The sequence below is a fragment of the Salvelinus namaycush genome, chromosome 33 (assembly GCF_016432855.1).
Source record: "Salvelinus namaycush isolate Seneca chromosome 33, SaNama_1.0, whole genome shotgun sequence".
NCBI lineage: Eukaryota > Metazoa > Chordata > Actinopteri > Salmoniformes > Salmonidae > Salvelinus > Salvelinus namaycush.
In genome coordinates, this window is record NC_052339.1 from 21,854,957 (window position 1) to 21,873,647 (window position 18,691).

The 18,691-nt window shown below is 45.6% G+C and overlaps 1 protein-coding gene across 1 annotated transcript in view; it reads left to right on the top strand.

The window, feature by feature from the left end:
- Window positions 1-686: 686 nt before the first annotated feature.
- Window positions 687-18,691, top strand: part of drd3 (dopamine receptor D3) — a 54,583-nt gene continuing 36,578 nt past the window's right edge. The window contains exons 1-2 of the mRNA XM_038973193.1: window positions 687-983; window positions 8,099-8,211. Of these exons, the coding sequence (XP_038829121.1) occupies window positions 687-983; window positions 8,099-8,211 (410 nt within the window). The remainder of the gene's footprint in view (window positions 984-8,098; window positions 8,212-18,691) is intronic.

Below are 18,691 nucleotides of genomic sequence, written 5' to 3' on the forward strand. Positions count from 1 at the left end.
TGTGGAGTTGAGAAAATTACATTATTTAAGAGAGTTAAGTGAAAATAGTGCACAGTGACAGCTGTTTGGGTTCCATGACAATCAACAGTGTCATAGTGAGAAGCAGACACAAGCCTGGCCTATAGAGAGTCTTGAATCATAATTACCTCAGTAGCTAACTTACTGCTTTGGCCAAGTGCCAATTAGTCAATGCAAAGTAGATCATCAGATTCTAATAACATGTCCTCAACTTTATTTGTCCACTTATTAGTATTAAGGCTAAAACATGCCATCATTAGATACATCCCACATACATCCAGTACGTCATACTGCAGACACAGATGCTGGTCCTGTCTGTCTTGTACATAAAGGTCACTTTAGTGATGATATGCAGAGAGCAGACAGCTCTGAACCATACAGTATGGTCATGTCTGGAAGAGGGAGCTTGATGTAGAGTGTCTCACTGGAACCCAGAGGATAGGAAGGGTGCAATATTGTATATTGATCTTGGTCATGGGGATGTATCAGATTAGATGTGCATTTGACTCAGGGTTTCCCTATGAGGATTACATCTAATATCACATGTACAGTATGGAAGGTTCTTTGTCTTAGTAGATGTCATGTGATAGATATCAGCTCAAGCTATGTCTCTCTCTCCCATGCAGGTCTCTCACCCAGCCCTTATCTCATGTCACCGGGACGTTTCCATGGCGATGTTTAGCGGCTCTGAGCGCTTCTTCTGGAATGACTCGGAACAGGTTCCGGAAGACCTCCGCCTCCATGGGAATTCCTCTGGTGGTTGGGAGGAGGATACGGAGCGTAACTACTATGCCATGCTGTACTCCCTGCTCATCCTGGCCATCGTGTTTGGCAACGTGCTGGTGTGTCTGGCTGTGGTGCGGGAGAGGTCCCTACAGACCACCACCAACTACCTAGTGGTGAGCCTGGCTGTAGCTGACCTGCTGGTGGCCTCGCTTGTCATGCCCTGGGCCGTATACCTGGAGGTGAGGGTCCACTGGGTGGGGGGACCAGGGATAAGTTGGGGAGGGAGGGAGGGTATTAGGACTTGAGGGTCGACCTGTGTGGGGGGACCAGGGATAAGTTGGGGAGGGAGGGTATTTGGAGGTGAGGGTCGACCTGTGTGGGGGGACCAGGGATAAGTTGGGGAGGGAGGGTATTTGGAGGTGAGGGTCGACCTGTGTGGGGGGACCAGGGATAAGTTGGGGAGGGAGGGTATTTGGAGGTGAGGGTCGACCTGTGTGGGGGGACCAGGGATAAGTTGGGGAGGGAGGGTATTTGGAGGTGAGGGTCGACCTGTGTGGGGGGACCAGGGATAGGTTGGGGAGGGAGGGTATTTGGAGGTGAGGGTCGACCTGTGTGGGGGGACCAGGGATAAGTTGGGGAGGGAGGGTATTTGGAGGTGAGGGTCGACCTGTGTGGGGGGACCAGGGATAGGTTGGGGAGGGAGGGTATTTGGAGGTAAAGCAGGTTCGGACCAGGGATGGTGGTGGTCTTGCCAACTCCTATTGTAATTGGCGTGACAATGGCCATAGGACCATAGGAGTTGGCCAGCATACCAATATCTGTCTGTTGGGAATGTCTAGGGCTGTGATGTTTTTCTTGGTCAGGTCCCAGGGTTAGAAACACTCCTCAGACCTACTCATGTTATATAAACTACTGAAAGAGAGACAGTTTGTGACACTGGATGGCTTTGGGATTGAGAGGAGGGGGAGGGGATGTGTTCACTTTGAGTTTTCATTCTGTTCAATGAAAATACAGTGCATTCTGAAAGTATTTAGACTCCTTGACTTTTTCCACATTTTGTTACGTTACAGCCTTATTCTAAAATGGATTAAATCGTTTTTCCCCCTCATCAATCTTTACACAATACCCCATAATGACAAAGCAAAAACAGTTTTTTTCGAAATGTTTGCAAATTTGTAATTTTTTTTGTTTGTTTGAAATATCACATTTCATAAGTATTCAGACCCTTTACTCAGTACTTTGTTGAAGCACTTTTGGTAGCGATTACAGCCTCAAGTCTTCTTGAGTATGACGCTACACGCTTGGCACACCTGTATTTGGGGAGTTTCTCACATTCTTCTCTGCAGATCCTCTCGGTCAGGTTGGATGGGGAGCGTCGCTGCACAGCTATTCTCAGGTCTCTGTGTGCTGTATGCCTAGGGTCGTTGTCCTGTTGGAAGGTGAAACTTCGCCCCAGTCTGAGGTCCTGAGTGCTCTGTAGCAAGTTTTCATTAAGGATCTCTCTGTACTTTGCTACGTTCATGTTTCCCTCGATCCTGTCTAGTCTCTTAGTCCCTGCCTCTGAAAAGCATCCCCACAGCATGATGCTGCCACCACCATACTTCACCGTAGGGATGGTGTCAGGTTTCCTCCAGATGTGACACTTAGGATTCAGGCCAAAGAGTTCAATATTGATTTCATCAGACCAGAAAATCTTGTTTCTCATGGTCTGAGTCCTTAAGGTGCCCTTTGGCAAGCGCCAAGCGACTGTCATGTGCCTTTTACTGAGGAGGGGCTTCTGTCTGCCCACTCTACCATAAAGGCCTTATTGGTAGAGTGCTGCAGAGATGGTTGTCCTCCTGGAAGTTTCTCCCATCTCCACATTGGAACTCTGGAGCTCTGTCAGAGTGACCATCAGGTTCTTAGTTACCTCCCTGACCAAGGCCCTTCTCCCCCGATTGCTCAGTTTGGCCGGGTGGCCAGCTCCAGGAAGAGTCTTGGTGGTTCCAAACTTCTTCCCATTAAGAATGATAGAGGTCACTGTGTTCTTGAGGACCTTCAATGCAGCAAACTTTTTTGGTACTCTTTCTTGACCCAATCCTGTCTCGGAGCTCTACAGACAATTCTTTTGACCTCGCGGCTTGGTATTTGCTCTGACATATACTGTCAACCTTACATAGACGTATATTTATCTTTCCAAATCATGTCCAATCAATTGATCTTACCACAGGTGGACTCCAATCAAGTTGTAGAAACATATCAAGGATGATTAATGGAAACAGGATATACCTGAGCTCAATTTAAATGTAAATTAGGTATTTTCTTTATTTTTTTTAAACCTATTTTCGCTTTGTCATTATGTGGTATTGTGTGTAGATTGATGAGGGGAAAACATAATTTAGTCCATTTTAGAATAAAGCTGTAACGTAACAAAATGTGGAATAAGGGAAGGGGTCTGAATACTTTCCGAATGCTCTGTACATGTGAGAGATGGAGTAAGGATAGGACAGGGAGATGGAAGAAGGATAGGGCAGGGAGATGGAAGAAGGATAGGGCAGGGAGATGGAGGAAGGATAGGGCAGGGAGATGGAGGAAGGATAGGACAGGGAGATGGAGGAAGGATAGGGCAGGGAGATGGAGGAAGGATAGGACAGGGAGATGGAGGAAGGATAGGACAGGGAGATGGAGGAAGGATAGGACAGGGAGATGGAAGAAGGATAGGGCAGGGAGATGGAGGAAGGATAGGGCAGGGAGATGGAGGAAGGATAGGGATAGGATAGGATCCTGTGTGAATTTAAGACCTGAGCCCTAGGACCATACGTCAGGACTACCGGGCATGATGACTCCTTGCTGTCCCCAGTCCACCTGACCTTGCTGCTATTCCAGTTTCAACTGTTCTGCCTGCGGTTATGGAACCCCTACCTGTCCCAGACCTGCTGTTTTCAACTCTTAATGATCGGCTCTGAAAAGCCAACTGACATTTATTCCTGATTATTATTTGACCATGCTTGTCACTTATGAACATTTTGAACATCTTGGCCATGTTCTGTTATAATCTCCACCCGGCACAGCCAGAAGAGGACTGGCCACCCCTCATAGCCTGGTTCCTCTCTAGGTTTCTTCCTAGGTTTTGGCCTTTCTAGGGAGTTTTTCCTAGCCACCGTGCTTCTACACCTGCATTGCTTGCTGTTTGGGGTTTTAGGCTGGGTTTCTGTACAGCACTTCGAGATATTAGCTGATGTACGAAGGGCTATATAAAATAAACTTGATTTGATTTGATTTGATAGGGCAGGGAGATGGAAGAAGGATAGGGCAGGGAGATGGAAGAAGGATAGGGCAGGGAGATGGAAGAAGGATAGGGCAGGGAGATGGAGGAAGGATAGGGCAGGGAGATGGAGGAAGGATAGGGCAGGGAGATGGAGGAAGGATAGGACAGGGAGATGGAGGAAGGATAGGGCAGGGAGATGGAGGAAGGATAGGGCAGGGAGATGGAGGAAGGTTAGGGCAGGGAGATGGAGGAAGGATAGTGCAGGGAGATGGAGGAAGGATAGGGCAGGGAGATGGAGGAAGGATAGGGCAGGGAGATGGAGGAAGGATAGGGCAGGGAGATGGAGTAAGGATAGTGAAGGGAGATGGTCATGTTATTACTTAGATTTTCTCCCTTATAGGGTGTGAGGGGTGTGGTGATACATTCAGTGACTGTGAGTGGCTGGAAGATATTGATGCCTATTGCTTCTAAGAATTTTTTATCTTCTATATGCTCCACATAATTGTCCCCTGTGAGGAGTGTTACTGAAATGAATTTAGAGAGGTATAGTCAGTGGGGGTTGTTTCGTCCATTAGATATAATTCTTGGCTTGGGGGACTGGGGGAAGTTAAAGTGTTGATGTGATTATTTTGAATTGGTCAAGAGGGAGGATGTGAGGGATGATCGTTGGTCATGATTCCATTCAGGGTCGGGCGAGAGGCACAGGGTGCTATTGCAAACTCAACTCACAACGTTGCACCTAAGGCCTGAACAGGGGCAGATTTCTCTATAACCTCAACCATGTGGAGTTGAGAAAATATACATTATTTAAGAGAGTTAAGTGAAAATAGTGCACAGTGACAGCTGTTTGGGTTCTATGACAATCAACAGTGTCATAGTGAGAAGCAGACACAAGCCTGGCCTATAGAGAGACTTGAATCATAATTACCTCAGTAGCTAACTTACTGCTTGATGACGAGTTTCTCACACGACTGGCCTATCTGGGTGATGTTTTTTCTCTCGCCTGAATGACCTGAATCTAGGATTACAGGGACTCTCCGCAACTATATTCAATGTGCGGGACAAAATTGAGGCTATGATTAAGAAGTTGGAGCTCTTCTCTGTCTGCATCAACAAGGACAACACACAGGTCTTTCCATCAAGCTTACGGACAATGTCCAGAAGTGAGTTGGGTGAGTTGGGTGTGCAATTACGCAGGTACTTTCCCGAAACGGATGACACAAACAACTGGATTCGTTATTCCTTTCATGCCCTGCCTCCAGTCCACTTACCGATAACTGACCAAGAGAGCCTCATTGAGATTGCAATAAGCGGTTCTATGAAAATGTAATTTAATCAGAAGCCACTGCCAGATTTCTGGATTGGGCTGTGCTCAGAGTATCCTGCCTTGGAAAATCGCACTGTTAAGACACTGATGCCCTTTGCAACCACGTACCTATGTGAGAGTGGATTCTCGGCCCTCACTAGCATGAAAACTAAATACAGACACAGACTGTGTGTGGAAAATGATTTAAGACTGAGACGCTCTCCAATACAACCCAACACTGAAGAGTTATGTGCATCCTTTCAAGCACACCCTTCTCATTAACCTGTGGTGAGTTATTCACAATTTTCGACAGCAGGAAGAATTAAGTCCACCACAATAGTGTGGGGCTTGCCTGTCCTAGCCACTCGGTAGCTTACCATATAAGACGCTTCTAGTCCCTTCTTATTAATGGTATCTGTTGCTTTTATACATGTCTTACTACTCGTAATTCGTCTTAATTCTCACTCAAAAAACTCCCATGGCTTATTTTTCAAATTGGAATGTTTTGTTTCTAAATGTCTCCGCAGGAGTGAAGGTTTCATCGAGTTGTGATATAGTACTTTTGCACATATAACACTGTGGCTGAGGAAAAGCACTACTCCCAATATAAGTAAACTCCAAACCAATGTAGTTCTCATCATATTTGTGCCTCTTCGATGGTCCAACGTCCCTGTTTGTTGTTCGGTGCTTTCCTGGGTAGCCGAAGGGCTGCAACTGATTCACAACTGTCAGTGTCCATGCTAGCTGGGCTAACCACAAATGTAAAATTACTGATGCTAGCATTGGATGTGCTCGTGGAAGCAGACCAACTTGTGTCGTCGACAGGTGCAGGTGTAGAACTGCTGGTAGTAGCAGTACTACCTGTAGAGCTGGTATGTGTTTCTATGGACCCGGGCCTTACTTTTTTTTAACCATTTATACATTTTTGAGCAAACGGAATGAGCAGCAGCTACGTTTGGTTAGTGGAATTCCCGCGAGAGAGTAACGGTTAATGTGATTGGATATTCATTATTTGACTAGGCTACCTGTTTTTGACATTGTGTTGTTATTTCGCTGAACACTAGATGGTTTAATTTTGTTTTTGGCAGTGAAACAAGGCTACTCAGGCGAGAAAAAAACCTCACCCAAATGTATAGCCCCGTTGGAAAATATAAATGGATTGTTTGAAAATGTGAAGAAAAATAATAATAATATATATATATACACTACCGGTCAAAAGTTTTAGAACACCTACTCATTGAAGGGTTTTTGTTTATTTTTACTATTTTCTACATTGTAGAATAATAGTGAAGACATCAAAACAATGAAATAACACATATGGAATCATGTAGAAACCAAAGAACTGTTAAACAAATCATAATATATATATATATCGCTACAACTCCCGTACGGGCTCGGGAGAGACGAAGGTCGAAAGCCATGCGTCCTCCGAAGCACAACCCAACCAAGCCGCACTGCTTATATATATATATCGCTACAACTCCCGTACGGGCTCGGGAGAGACGAAGGTCGAAAGCCATGCGTCCTCCGAAGCACAACCCAACCAAGCCGCACTGCTTCTTAACACAGCGCGCCTCCAACCCGGAAGCCAGCCGCACCAATGTGTCGGAGGAAACACCGTGTACCTGTCCCCCTTGGTTAGCGCGCACTGTGCCCGGCCCGCCACAGGAGTCGCTGGAGCGCGATGAGACAAGGATATCCCTACCGGCCAAACCCTCCCTAACCCGGACGACGCTATGCCAATTGTGCGTCGCCCCACGGACCTCCCGGTCGCGGCCGGCTGCGACAGAGCCTGGGCGCGAACCCTGAGACTCTGGTGGCGCAGTTAGCACTGCGATGCAGTGCCCTAGACCACTGCGCCACCCGGGAGGCCCATAATATATTTTATATTTGAGATTCTTCAAATAGCCACCCTTTGCCTTGACAGATTTGCACCCGCTTGGAATTCTCTCAACCAGCTTCATAGTCACCTGGAATGCATTTCAATTAACAGGGGTGCCTTGTTAAAAGTTAATTTGTGGAATTTCTTTACTTCTTAATGCGTTTGAGCCAATCAGTTGTGTTGTGACAAGGTAGGGGTGGTATACAGAAGACTGCCCTATTTGGTAAAAGACCAAGTCCATATTATGGCAAGAACAGCTCATATTATGGCAAGAACAGCTCACTATTAGTCTACAATGTAGAAAATAGTAAAAATAAAGAAAAACCCTTGAATGAGTAGGTGTTCTAAAACTTCTGACCGGTAGTGTATTTTCTATTTAAAAAAAAAACTTGAATCACATTTTTATTTGGCGTACCCCCGACGGAATTCCGCGTACCCCTGGGGGTTCGCGTACCCCAGTTTGGGAATACCTGCATTAGAGGATAGAAAGGGTGCATGTGGATGAGGGGGTGGGGGGAATATGTCAGGCGCTGCAGCTCAGAACACATTTATCTCTGTCAGACAGTTGTTATCACGTATTATAGCACCTAAGGGAAGGCCTGTCTGAGCAGCACTATCTATCTGGGTGAGGCAGGCTGGAACTGGGAGTGTGTAATTGTACTTTCAAGGGTTTGAACGTGGGTGGCATAATTGGACAGAGAAAGAGAGAGGGAGAGAGGGAGGGAGCAAAAGAGAGAGGGAGCAAAAGAGAGAGGGAGCAAAAGAGAGAGGGAGCAAAAGAGAGAGAGAGAATAATTTATTTGATGTGTGTTGTTGATTATGAATAATGATGATTGATATGGATAATGATGGTGATCATGATGATACTGATGAAGCTGTGTGAATGTGTGTGTCATGTGACCCTGCGTTACCTGTCCAGGTGGTCGGAGGGGCGTGGCTCTTCAGCAGGATGTACTGTAACATCTTTGTCACCTTGGATGTCATGATGTGTACCGCCAGCATTCTCAACCTGTGTGCTATCAGCATTGACAGGTAAGACGCTCTGTGTGCGTGTGTGTGTGTAGATATATTCGTTTTCCTCAACAACCTTCTGGTGTTAACGTTATTCTGCCAGTACCGCGCGCTGCGATCTCCCATCAGTGTCCTGCTGGTGAGTGTGTGTGTGTGTGTGTGTGTGTGTGTGTCGGACCAGCTGGTCAGGGTGCTCGGGACACCGTTCGTGTCTGTCTGTGTGTGTGTGTGTCTGTGTGTGTGTCTGTGTGTGTGTGTGTGTGTGTATGGTAGACTTTATATACAGTACTATTTGTCATTACTGCACCTCCAGTTGACTTGATGCCCTGTTGAGTTGTCAGGTTCAGAGAGCAGGTCTACTTTCTCCAAATGAGCCTTAAATATTTGTGCTGGAGGGATGTGCCTGTACCCTCTAGGTTAGCATGTTGTATAATGTTGTAAACTATGTTTACTGTTGATGTGCATTGGGCATGTACATTATTTATTTGCTTAGTTTTCCAGCTCATGTATAAGTTAATATTTAATAGCTCTTTGGGTGTTGAACCCAAACGACCATTGGGCACAACGTGCTTTTAACCATCAAAGAAATAGGAACACAGGGGGCAGAACACTGTGTGTGTGTGGAGAGTGAAAGCGTATTGTTATTCTCTGTATATGTGCATCTTTATACTGAAAATCACTAATTAGCAGGTTACCCTGACAGGTGATTCATTAAGCCCTTCACCTGGGTGTGAAGTGTGAAGTGTGTGTGTGTGTGTGTGTGTGTGTGTGTGTGTGTGTGTGTGTGTGTGTGTGTGTGTGTGTGTGTGTGTGTGTGTGTATGTGTGTGTATAAGTGAGCGAGAGAGATAAAGAGAGAGAGAGATAAAGAGAGAGACAGAGAGAGAGAGAGAGAGAGCGATAAAGAGAGAGACAGAGAGAAAGAGAGAGAGAGAAGGAGAGAGAGAGAGCGATAAAGAGAGAAACAGAGAGAGAGACAGAGAGAGAGAGAGAGCGATAAAGAGAGAGACAGAGAGAAAGAGAGAGAGAGAGAGAGAGAGCGATAAAGAGAGAAACAGAGAGAGAGAGCGATAAAGAGAGAGACAGAGAGAGAGAGAGAAAGAGAGAGAGCGATAAAGAGAGAAACAGAGAGAGAGAGAGAGAGCTGATCTGTTTAAAGGTCCAGTTTACAGCATGTGTGTTACACTGTACGGATGCAATTACATTAGCTGTCCCAATGATGTATCACTGCTCTCCCAAGCAGACATCACATCTGTATTATTATCATCTATGTTTTCCAGAAACACCTTGGGCATATATGTTTTTGATAGTGCTTTCACCAATATGGTCCCGCTTTAAATGACGTGCAGCTTATAAAAGCTTCATAAAGCCTTCATAAAGCCTTCATAAACACTACATAAATGTGTCCGAAACATCTATAACCGTATGTCATGCTCTATAAAGGGTTTATAAATGTGGCATAACTGTGTGACATAACCACCAATGTCAAATGTGACATAACCCACTATGTAAAATATGACATAAACTTGAGCTTAATAAAAGCACTGTTTAATAAAGTTTAATAAAGTCTTTATAAAGCATATTTAATTGAGGCTTCACAAAGCATTTATAACCTTGTCATGCATCTAGGTAGAGCATTGCAACACCAGGATAGTGGACCACCCATACGTATAAATGCATGCACGCATGGCTGTAAGTCGCTTTGCATGAAAGCGTCTGCTAAATGGCATATATTATTTTAGATTATATTATTCGAAAACATTTCTAGGATGGCCCAACCTCTTTCCCCCTTGAGTGCATAGACAATTTTGGACCTGACCTCAACTTTACCCAAAATGCTGTGCTGTGTGATGACACACGCTCTAAAGTGCAGTCATGGGCCTTTTAAAATCTGTTTTTATTTTTAGCCAATTTATTTTTTTCCCCCAAATTCCGTTTTCGGATTTCCACCCATTTTGTTTCTCGTCTCCCCCCAGTTTTTTTCACACGTTTTTAATAGAAAAACAACTAAATTGAATTTTCTGTGTTCACAGCAATGCATAAAACACATCAGGGGATAACTTTTGAGGTCTGGGAAAAAATCAAAGAAACTTTTGAGAGTAGATACCCTTTCATTCATGTGGTGTTTCTGTAGAGCAGTAAGCTCACGTGATGCAGTTTGCAACTAAAATGCCCACTTGTGCTGCCACTGGACAGCGAAAAACAACAACTTTATTTATTGTAATTTAAATTAGTTTGTTGTAGTTAAGTGTTGAGTTAGATTACATAAATCAAATCAAATGTTATATTTGATAAATAGATCGCTACCATAGCTACCTCAATCGTTATTTCAAATAATTTGTGACTAAATAGCAATTTCTAGCTGATGTTAGCAGCATAAGCTAGCTAGTTAGCTATACCAATACAACATTTAGCTCGCTAGCAGGCTCAGCTAAATACAAATCTCCCTAGATACAGCCACGTCTCATAGTCAAGTCATTAGATTTGTAAATTAAAGAGGAATATAATAATACGAATCAAATTAAGTTTCCCATCTCCTCATTTAGAGTATTTATTGTGCATCACAGAAATGCCCTTACCCAGATGGTGAGACAAATGCATTTCCTAACAGACCTGCTACCTTTACCCAGATGGTGAGACAAATGCATTTCCTAACAGACCTGCTACCTTTACCCAGATGATGGTGAGACAAATGCATTTCCTAACAGACCTGCTACCTTTACCCAGATGATGGTGAGACAAATGCATTTCCTAACAAAAATGCCCTTACCCAGATGGTGTGACAAATGCATTTCCTAACAGACCATCTAACTTTCTTTGTTGTTAGGTTGGAACCAACATGCAGTACCTCCAGCAGAGGCAAGAACCATTTGTCCGCCAGCTCAGGAACAAGATACACTATTCACTGCCCTGTGTAATGTTTAGTAATTGCATTGCTGGACTTTTTTAAACAATGTATTTGCATTGTTTTAAAAATTTAAAAATAAGAAGAAATGTATGGTTTAAACTTGTCTTTAATGTTTATTTGTTTTAGCTGTTAGTGATAATTCCCTAGGTGTTAATACATTTAGCCTTTATGTATGTGTTATGAATGAACGAAGGTCTGAATTTATAATAAGTACAGCGTCAAATGATATAAGGCATTTATGAATGTGTTATAAATTATCAAAGCGGTCTGACTTTAAAGTAAGTACAGCGTCATGCAATGTAGAGTCTTTATAGATGTGTTATGGATAGGAATGTGGCGGTCACAAAATTCCATCAGCCGGTGATTGTCAAGCAAATAACTGTCGGTCTCATGGTAATTGACCGTTAATTAACATAAAGAATAGCATACTCTGAGTTGTCCTTATGTTAGGTCCTGATCTTGCTATGCCATATGGCTGTGGGCTACACTAGTTCATTTAGCAGACAAGATGTGCTTTGAATTCCAGAGCATTATTTTATATTATGAATAATAGAATTGAACAAAGCTGAATAAAATAGAAAGGATATTTTCTCCAAACGATTTGGAGTGCGAACATGCAGCTATTCTGTGTTGGTCGGTTAACAAAGAAATAGGTACTCCTATATGCTTAATTTAGAGTTGTTAATATAACTTTAGTTGTTCTACAAATGTTGGACTATACGTTTTGATGTTAGGCTGCATGATGCGACTCTAATGATGATTTGAAAAAAGTTGCTTGAAAGACATGTTTTTTTGTGCAGGCTGTACACACTATATCCTTCACTCATTCACAATTTGACAAGCACTTGATAATGTCTAGAATTTCACGGCGGCATCCCCTTTGTGTGGCCATAATGCACCCTTAAAAAACATGCCTTTTGCGGCCAGTGGCCATTGTGCCCTTCTCCATGCGCTCCGAAGTACCTCTCACTCACATGGCTCTCCATCAGTGATCGGGTGTTTCTCACAGGCTACAAGTGAAGACAGACATTGGGGACGCAACTGCGCTTGACCTTATCCAATTCCGAGGTGCATATTGAAGATATTGGAAGAACTGTTCACATTTACTTTTCGTCAGCCAACATGATGAGTAGGCCTAACGAACAGCAAAAGCACTAGCCTATGTCAATCTACTATCCCCCATAGTACAAAAGTCAACCTATTCTATTCTGTGCGAGAAATAAATATTCCAAAGTGATCGCAAATGCAATTATGCATGTAATATTTTTATTATAAAGGTGCATTTGTATGGTGAAAATTGTCTTCCCCAACCTTGAAATGTAGGCGCTGCTTATGTATGCCAGTTAGGTGCTTAATTTTGAGAAGTTATTTGGCCACTTTAGTTGTGATACAAACCTTATCAAAACATATAGGCCTATGCGCTAGGCCTACAATGAGGCGTGCAACTATGATTAGAAAAAGTTCCCAAAAAAAGGAATTGTTTCTTATGCTGGGCATCATTCACAGCTGATAATATATAATTCTCAAGTGATAGGCTAATATTGTCACCCATCAGACTATTTTTGATTTAATCTTCTCTTTACATATACTAAATAATATATGTGTGAAATTTGTTTTGATTTAATATGGACCATTATCATGCACCTGTATCAAAATAGGGGCAGCGGGAAAAAAACTCATGTCATCTATGCACTTAAATAGCAAATGGAGGAAGCTTTTCCCGTGGTTAATTTGCATGCCAGCCAGGTAGGCTATACTCCTGTTGTAAATATAAACAATGTGCTTAATATTAGGAAAGTTGAGAAATAAATATTGTAGGCCTATATGATGGGATCCTCCTATTTTTAGTAGAGGCCATCACTCTGTTTACTCGCGCTGTTGCATAGCATATAGAAATGTTGCGCAACATTAGCTCATGGGCTCTCATGAAGTGCTTGATCAGATGTTCAATTACATTTGCATTGATGTCAGAGTGATTAGAGGGACAATAGAGTGCTGAGTACCAGGCAGTTAGCAAGTTTGGTAGGCTACTAATGACCAGCAGCAGCATCAGAGCTTGGAGAAGCCTAATTACGTGACTGAACGGTCACATGGAAATGAACTGCCTTCATGACTCGTGACCGCGGGTGTGGCGGTAATACGGCCACCACAACAGCCCTAGTTATGGATGACCGAAGGTGTCTCACTTCAAACAAAGTACTACAGGATAATGTATAAAGTGTCAATAAATAGGTTATAAATGTTCTGTTGATTTATGAAGGTTCTCTCATGATCCACAGGTTACTGGGGTGTGAGAGGTGTTTAGATAGGTTGATGGCCTGACTGGGCCCAGCACCCCACGGTATGGCTTGTTATATTGTTGTATTAAAGACCTGACTGGGTCCAGCACACCACGGTATGGCTTGTTATATTGTTGTATCAGAGACCTGACTGGGTCCAGCACCCCACGGTATGGCTTGTTATATTGTTGTATCAGAGACCTGACTGGGCCCAGCACCCCACGGTATGGCTTGTTATATTGTTGTATCAGAGACCTGACTGGGTCCAGCACCCCACGGTATGGCTCGTTATGCCCAGCGCCCCACGGTATGGCTCGTTATATTGTTGTGTATGTGTACTGAGGAACATGTAAATAAAGACACTTTTAATTTCCTTAGGTTGGGGTCTTTCATCAAGGTAAGTGTATCCATTCAAAGTTGGCCTTAGTGGGAGTGACCATATAATTATATGGGAGTGACCTTACTGAGTAAAGTATTTGTCATCAGGCTATGTCCTTTGCTAGCAAAAATATTCCCCCTTGTCCTCGCTAGTAAATGTTTCAATTTTTTTTACCCTTATTTTACCAGGTAAGTTGACTGATAACACATTCTCATTTACAACAACGACCTGTGGAATATTTACAGGGGAAGAGTTATGTCACGTCCTGACCATAGTTCTTATGTGTTTTGCTTGTTTAGTGTTGGTCAGGACGTGAGCTGGGTGGGAATTCTATGTTGTGTGTCTAGTTTGTCTGTTCCTGTGTCTGTGTCTACCACACGGGACTGTTTCGTTTGTTCGTTCGTTTTAGGTAGTCTGTTCCTGTTTCATGCGTTCTTCGTCTATATGTAAGTTCTTATGTTCAGGTCAGTCTACGTCGTTTGTTGTTTTGTAAATCATCGAGTGTTTTTCGTGTCAGTGTTCGTCTTGTCTAATTAAATCATTATGTATTCATCACCCGCTGCGCCTTGGTCCGCTCATTCACCACAAGACGAACGTTACAGAATCACCCACCAAACCAGGACCAAGCAGCGGCAGCAGGAGAGGCTGCACTATTTGGAGAAATGGACATGGGAGGACGACCTAGACGGCAAAGGATCCTGGGCAGAGCCAGGGGAATATCACCGCCCCAAAGAAGAGCTGGAGGCAGCGAAGGCGGAGAGGCGCTATTATGAGGCGCTAGCACGGCAGAGCGGCTGGAGGCCCGAGAGGCAGCCCCAAAAATTTCTTGGGGGGGGGCACACGGGGAGTGTGGCAGAGTCAGGAGTCAGACCTGAGCCAACTCCCCCTGCTTACCGTAAGGAGCCGGTGAGGGCGGAATTGGAGGTGAGTGACGCAGAGACTGTGAAGGATTTAATGGGGAAATTGGAGGAGAGAGTAATGAGGGATGTACTGGTTTGGTGCATGAGGCACGACATCCGTCCGACTGAACGTGTCGGTGAGTTGATGTCACCGGGAACAGCTCTCCATACTCGTCCTGAGGTGCGTGCTAGCCGTCTGGTTAAGACAGTGCCTACACCACGCACCAAGCCTCCTGTGCGTCTCCAGAGTCCTGTGCGTCCTGTTACTGCTCCCCGCACTAGCCCTGAGATGCGTGTTCCCAGCCCGGTACCACCAGTTCCGGCACCACGCACTAGGCCTAATGTGCGTCTCCAGAGCCCTGTTCCTCCTCCACGCACTCGCCCTATGGTGCGTGTCTCCAGCCCGGTACCACCAGTTCCGGCACCACGCACCAAGCCTCCTGTGCGTCTCCAGAGTCCTGTTGCTGTTTCCCACACTAGCCCTGAGATGCGTGTCCCCAGCCCGGTACCACCAGTTCCGGCACCACGCACTAGGCCTAATGTGCGTCTCCAGAGCCCTGTACGCACTGTTCCTTCTCCCCGCACTAGCCTGAAGGTGCGTGTCCTTAGCCCGGTACCTCCAGTTCCGGCACCACGCACCAGGCCTACAGTGCGCCTCAGCCGGCCAGAGTCTGCCGCCTGCCCAGCGGCGCCTGAACTGCCCGTCTGCCCAACGGCGCCTGAACTGCCCGTCTGCCCAATGGCGCCTGAACTGTCTGTCTGCCCAGCGCCGTCTGAGCCATCTGTCTGCCCAGCGCCGTCTGAGCCATCCGTCTGCCCAGCGCCGTCTGAGCCATCCGTCTGCCCAGCGCCGTCTGAGCCATCCGTCTGCCCAGCGCCGTCTGAGCCATCCGTCTGCCCAGCGCCGTCTGAGCCATCCGTCTGCCCAGCGCCGTCTGAGCCATCCGTCTGCCCAGCGCCGTCTGAGCCATCCGTCTGCCCAGCGCCGTCTGAGCCACTCGTTTGCTCAACGCCGTCTGCACTGCTCGTCTGCCCAGCGCCGTCTGAGCTGCCTGCCTGCCCAGCGCCGTCTGAGCCATCCGTCTGCCCAGCGCCATCTGAGCCATCCGTCTGCCCAGCGCCATCTGAGCCATCCGTCTGCCCAGCGCCATCTGAGCCATCCGTCTGCCCAGCGCCATCTGAGCCATCCGTCTGCCCAACGCCATCTGAGCCATCCGTCTGTCCCGAGCCATTAGAGCCGCCCGTCTGTCCCGAGCCGTCAGAGCCGTTCGTCAGTCAGGAGCCGCCAGAGCCGCCAGCCAGTCAGGGGCTGCCAGAGCCGCCAGCCAGTCAGGAGCTGCCAGAGCCGCCAGCCAGTCAGGAGCTGCCAGAGCCGCCAGCCAGTCAGGAGCTGCCAGAGCCGCCAGCCAGTCATGAGCTGCCCTTCAGTCATGAGCTGCCCTCCAGTCATGAGCTGCCCTCCAGTCATGAGCTGCCCTCCAGTCATGAGCTGCCCTCCAGTCATGAGCTGCCCTCCAGTCATGAGCTGCCTGCCAGTCATGAGCTGCCTGCCAGTCATGAGCTGCCTTCCAGTCATGAGCTGCCCTTCAGTCATGAGCTGCCCTCCAGTCATGAGCTGCCCTCCAGTCATGAGCTGCCTTCCAGTCAGGAGCTGCCTTCCAGTCATGAGCTGCCCTTCAGTCATGAGCTGCCCTTCAGTCATGAGCTGCCCTTCAGTCATGAGCTGCCCTTCAGTCATGAGCTGCCCTCCAGTCATGAGCTGCCCTCCAGTCATGAGCTGCCTTCCAGTCATGAGCTGCATCTAGTCCGGAGCAACCTCTCTGTCCGGAGCTGTCCTTCAGTCCGGAGTTGCCCCTCTGTCCTGAGCTACCTCTCTGTCCTGAGCTACCTCTCTGTCCTGAGCTACCCCTCTGTCCTGAGCTACCCCTCTGTCCTGAGTTGTCTATATTTAGGAGGGGCCTTGGTGAAGGTTCCTGGACCATGGTCGGGGGCGAGGGTCGCCACTCAAAGGACGCTAAGGAGGGACAAAGACAGTGGTGGAGTGGTGTCCTCGTCCACCGCCGGAGCCGCCACCGCGGACAGATGCCCACCCAGACCCTCCCCTTGAGTTTTAGGGGTGCGTTCGGAGTCCGCACCTCAGGGGGGGGGGGGGTACTGTCACGTCCTGACCATAGTTCTTATGTGTTTTGCTTGTTTAGTGTTGGTCAGGACGTGAGCTGGGTGGGAATTCTATGTTGTGTGTCTAGTTTGTCTGTTTCTGTGTCCAGCCTAATATGGTTCTCAATCAGAGACAGCTGTCAATCGTTGTCCCTGATTGAGAATCATATATAGGTGGCTTGTCTTGTGTTGGGGATTGTGGGTGGTTGTTTCCTGTCTCTGTGTTTGTATTCTGCACCAGATAGGACTGTTTCGGTTTGCCACATTTTGTTATTTTGTTCGTTGTAAGTGTTCACTGTTTTTTGTTGAATTAAACATGTTGAGCACTGGCTACGCTGCGTGTTGGTCCGATCCCTGTTTCACCCTCTCTTATAGTGAAGAGAGGGAAGGCTGCCGTTACAAGTTAACACAGCCACAAAGTCATAATTATGGCTAAACCCCACCCATTTCCACAATTTATCTTCTTAAAATGCTATTTAAACCTGACCTTAACCTTAACCACAATGATAACATTATGCCTAATCCTAACCTTAAATTAAGACCAATAAAATAAAAAAACATACATTTTTATGATATAGCCAATTTTGAATTTGTGGCTGCGCTATCTAGTGGAAACCATTCCCCTTGGCCTCAAGGGAGAAAAATACAACAGGTCCTACCTTCCAGCTAGCTAATTAGCAAAGGACATAGCTAGCAAGCTAAATTCTCCACCAAGAAGAAGAAAGACTACACCCTTCAAATCTGTGGTCGATGTGTGTTGCGTTTGTGTGGAATACTATCCCAATGAGAGTTACAAACACAATGTCTTTATTGCCAAGACTCATTGGGGAAAGGTAAGGTAAAGGTAATGGCGGACTGAACGAAGTTATGTAGAGCACCTCAAGATAAAACATAATATTCGAAATATCTGCTAAATTAGACTAAAATATTAGCACTAAATAATCTGGTGGGTGATAACCTTCAATCTGGATAATAACACAAAACAAATCCTAAGACTAGAGACATTTATCGACAAATATTACGAAAACAAGCAACACCCAAACATGACGGAGAGTAAGACAGGGGAACCGATTCAAAAACTAAAACGTGACTCTTCAACAGACACTGATGATTTAATATTCTCACCACCGGGAATGGTAAAGGTCGAAACCGATCTGTTAAAATCAATAAATGACAAACTGGGTATACTTGAATTAGTTAGTAAGGATATAAAAGAGTTGAAGGCAAGCCTAGAGATGAGTGATGAAAAAGCTGCGACATTGGAGAAGGAAACACACAAGCTAAAAGGGACAGTCAATAAGATTGAAACCGAAATGAATGAAATTAAAAAGGAGAACACCGTTCTGAAGGAAGCCTTACTGGACATACAAACTAGATCCATGAGAGAGAATTTGGTACTTACAAATATCCAAGAGAAAGAAGGAGAAGTTCCTGAATCTGTAGTTAGAGAGTTCCTTCTTACAGCGCTTCAGATTCCACGAGGGCAGAGGTACTAACGCCCAATCGTTGCCAAATTTGCTTCATTTAAAGATAAAATAATGGTTAAAAGCCTGGGTAAAAGACTTGCTGGGACCAAAATTGGCATGAATGATCAGTTTCCGAAGGAAATTGCAGAACGGCGCAAAGTTCTGTATCCAATTTTCAAAGAAAATAGATTAAAAGCGAAACGAGTAGCTCTCGTCGTTGATAAACTATATATTGATAACCAGTTGTTCAGAGACACAAAGACTACTCCATGGTTATTTTAAAAATTACAAAGTTCTCATAGATGAGGAAAATAAACACAATTCAAGCCCGGTTATTGATTGTAACTGTCAGGACCCGGTGCGAGAAACAGTCACTAATAATCGTCAGAACCCAGAAGATGAGGCAGACACAGC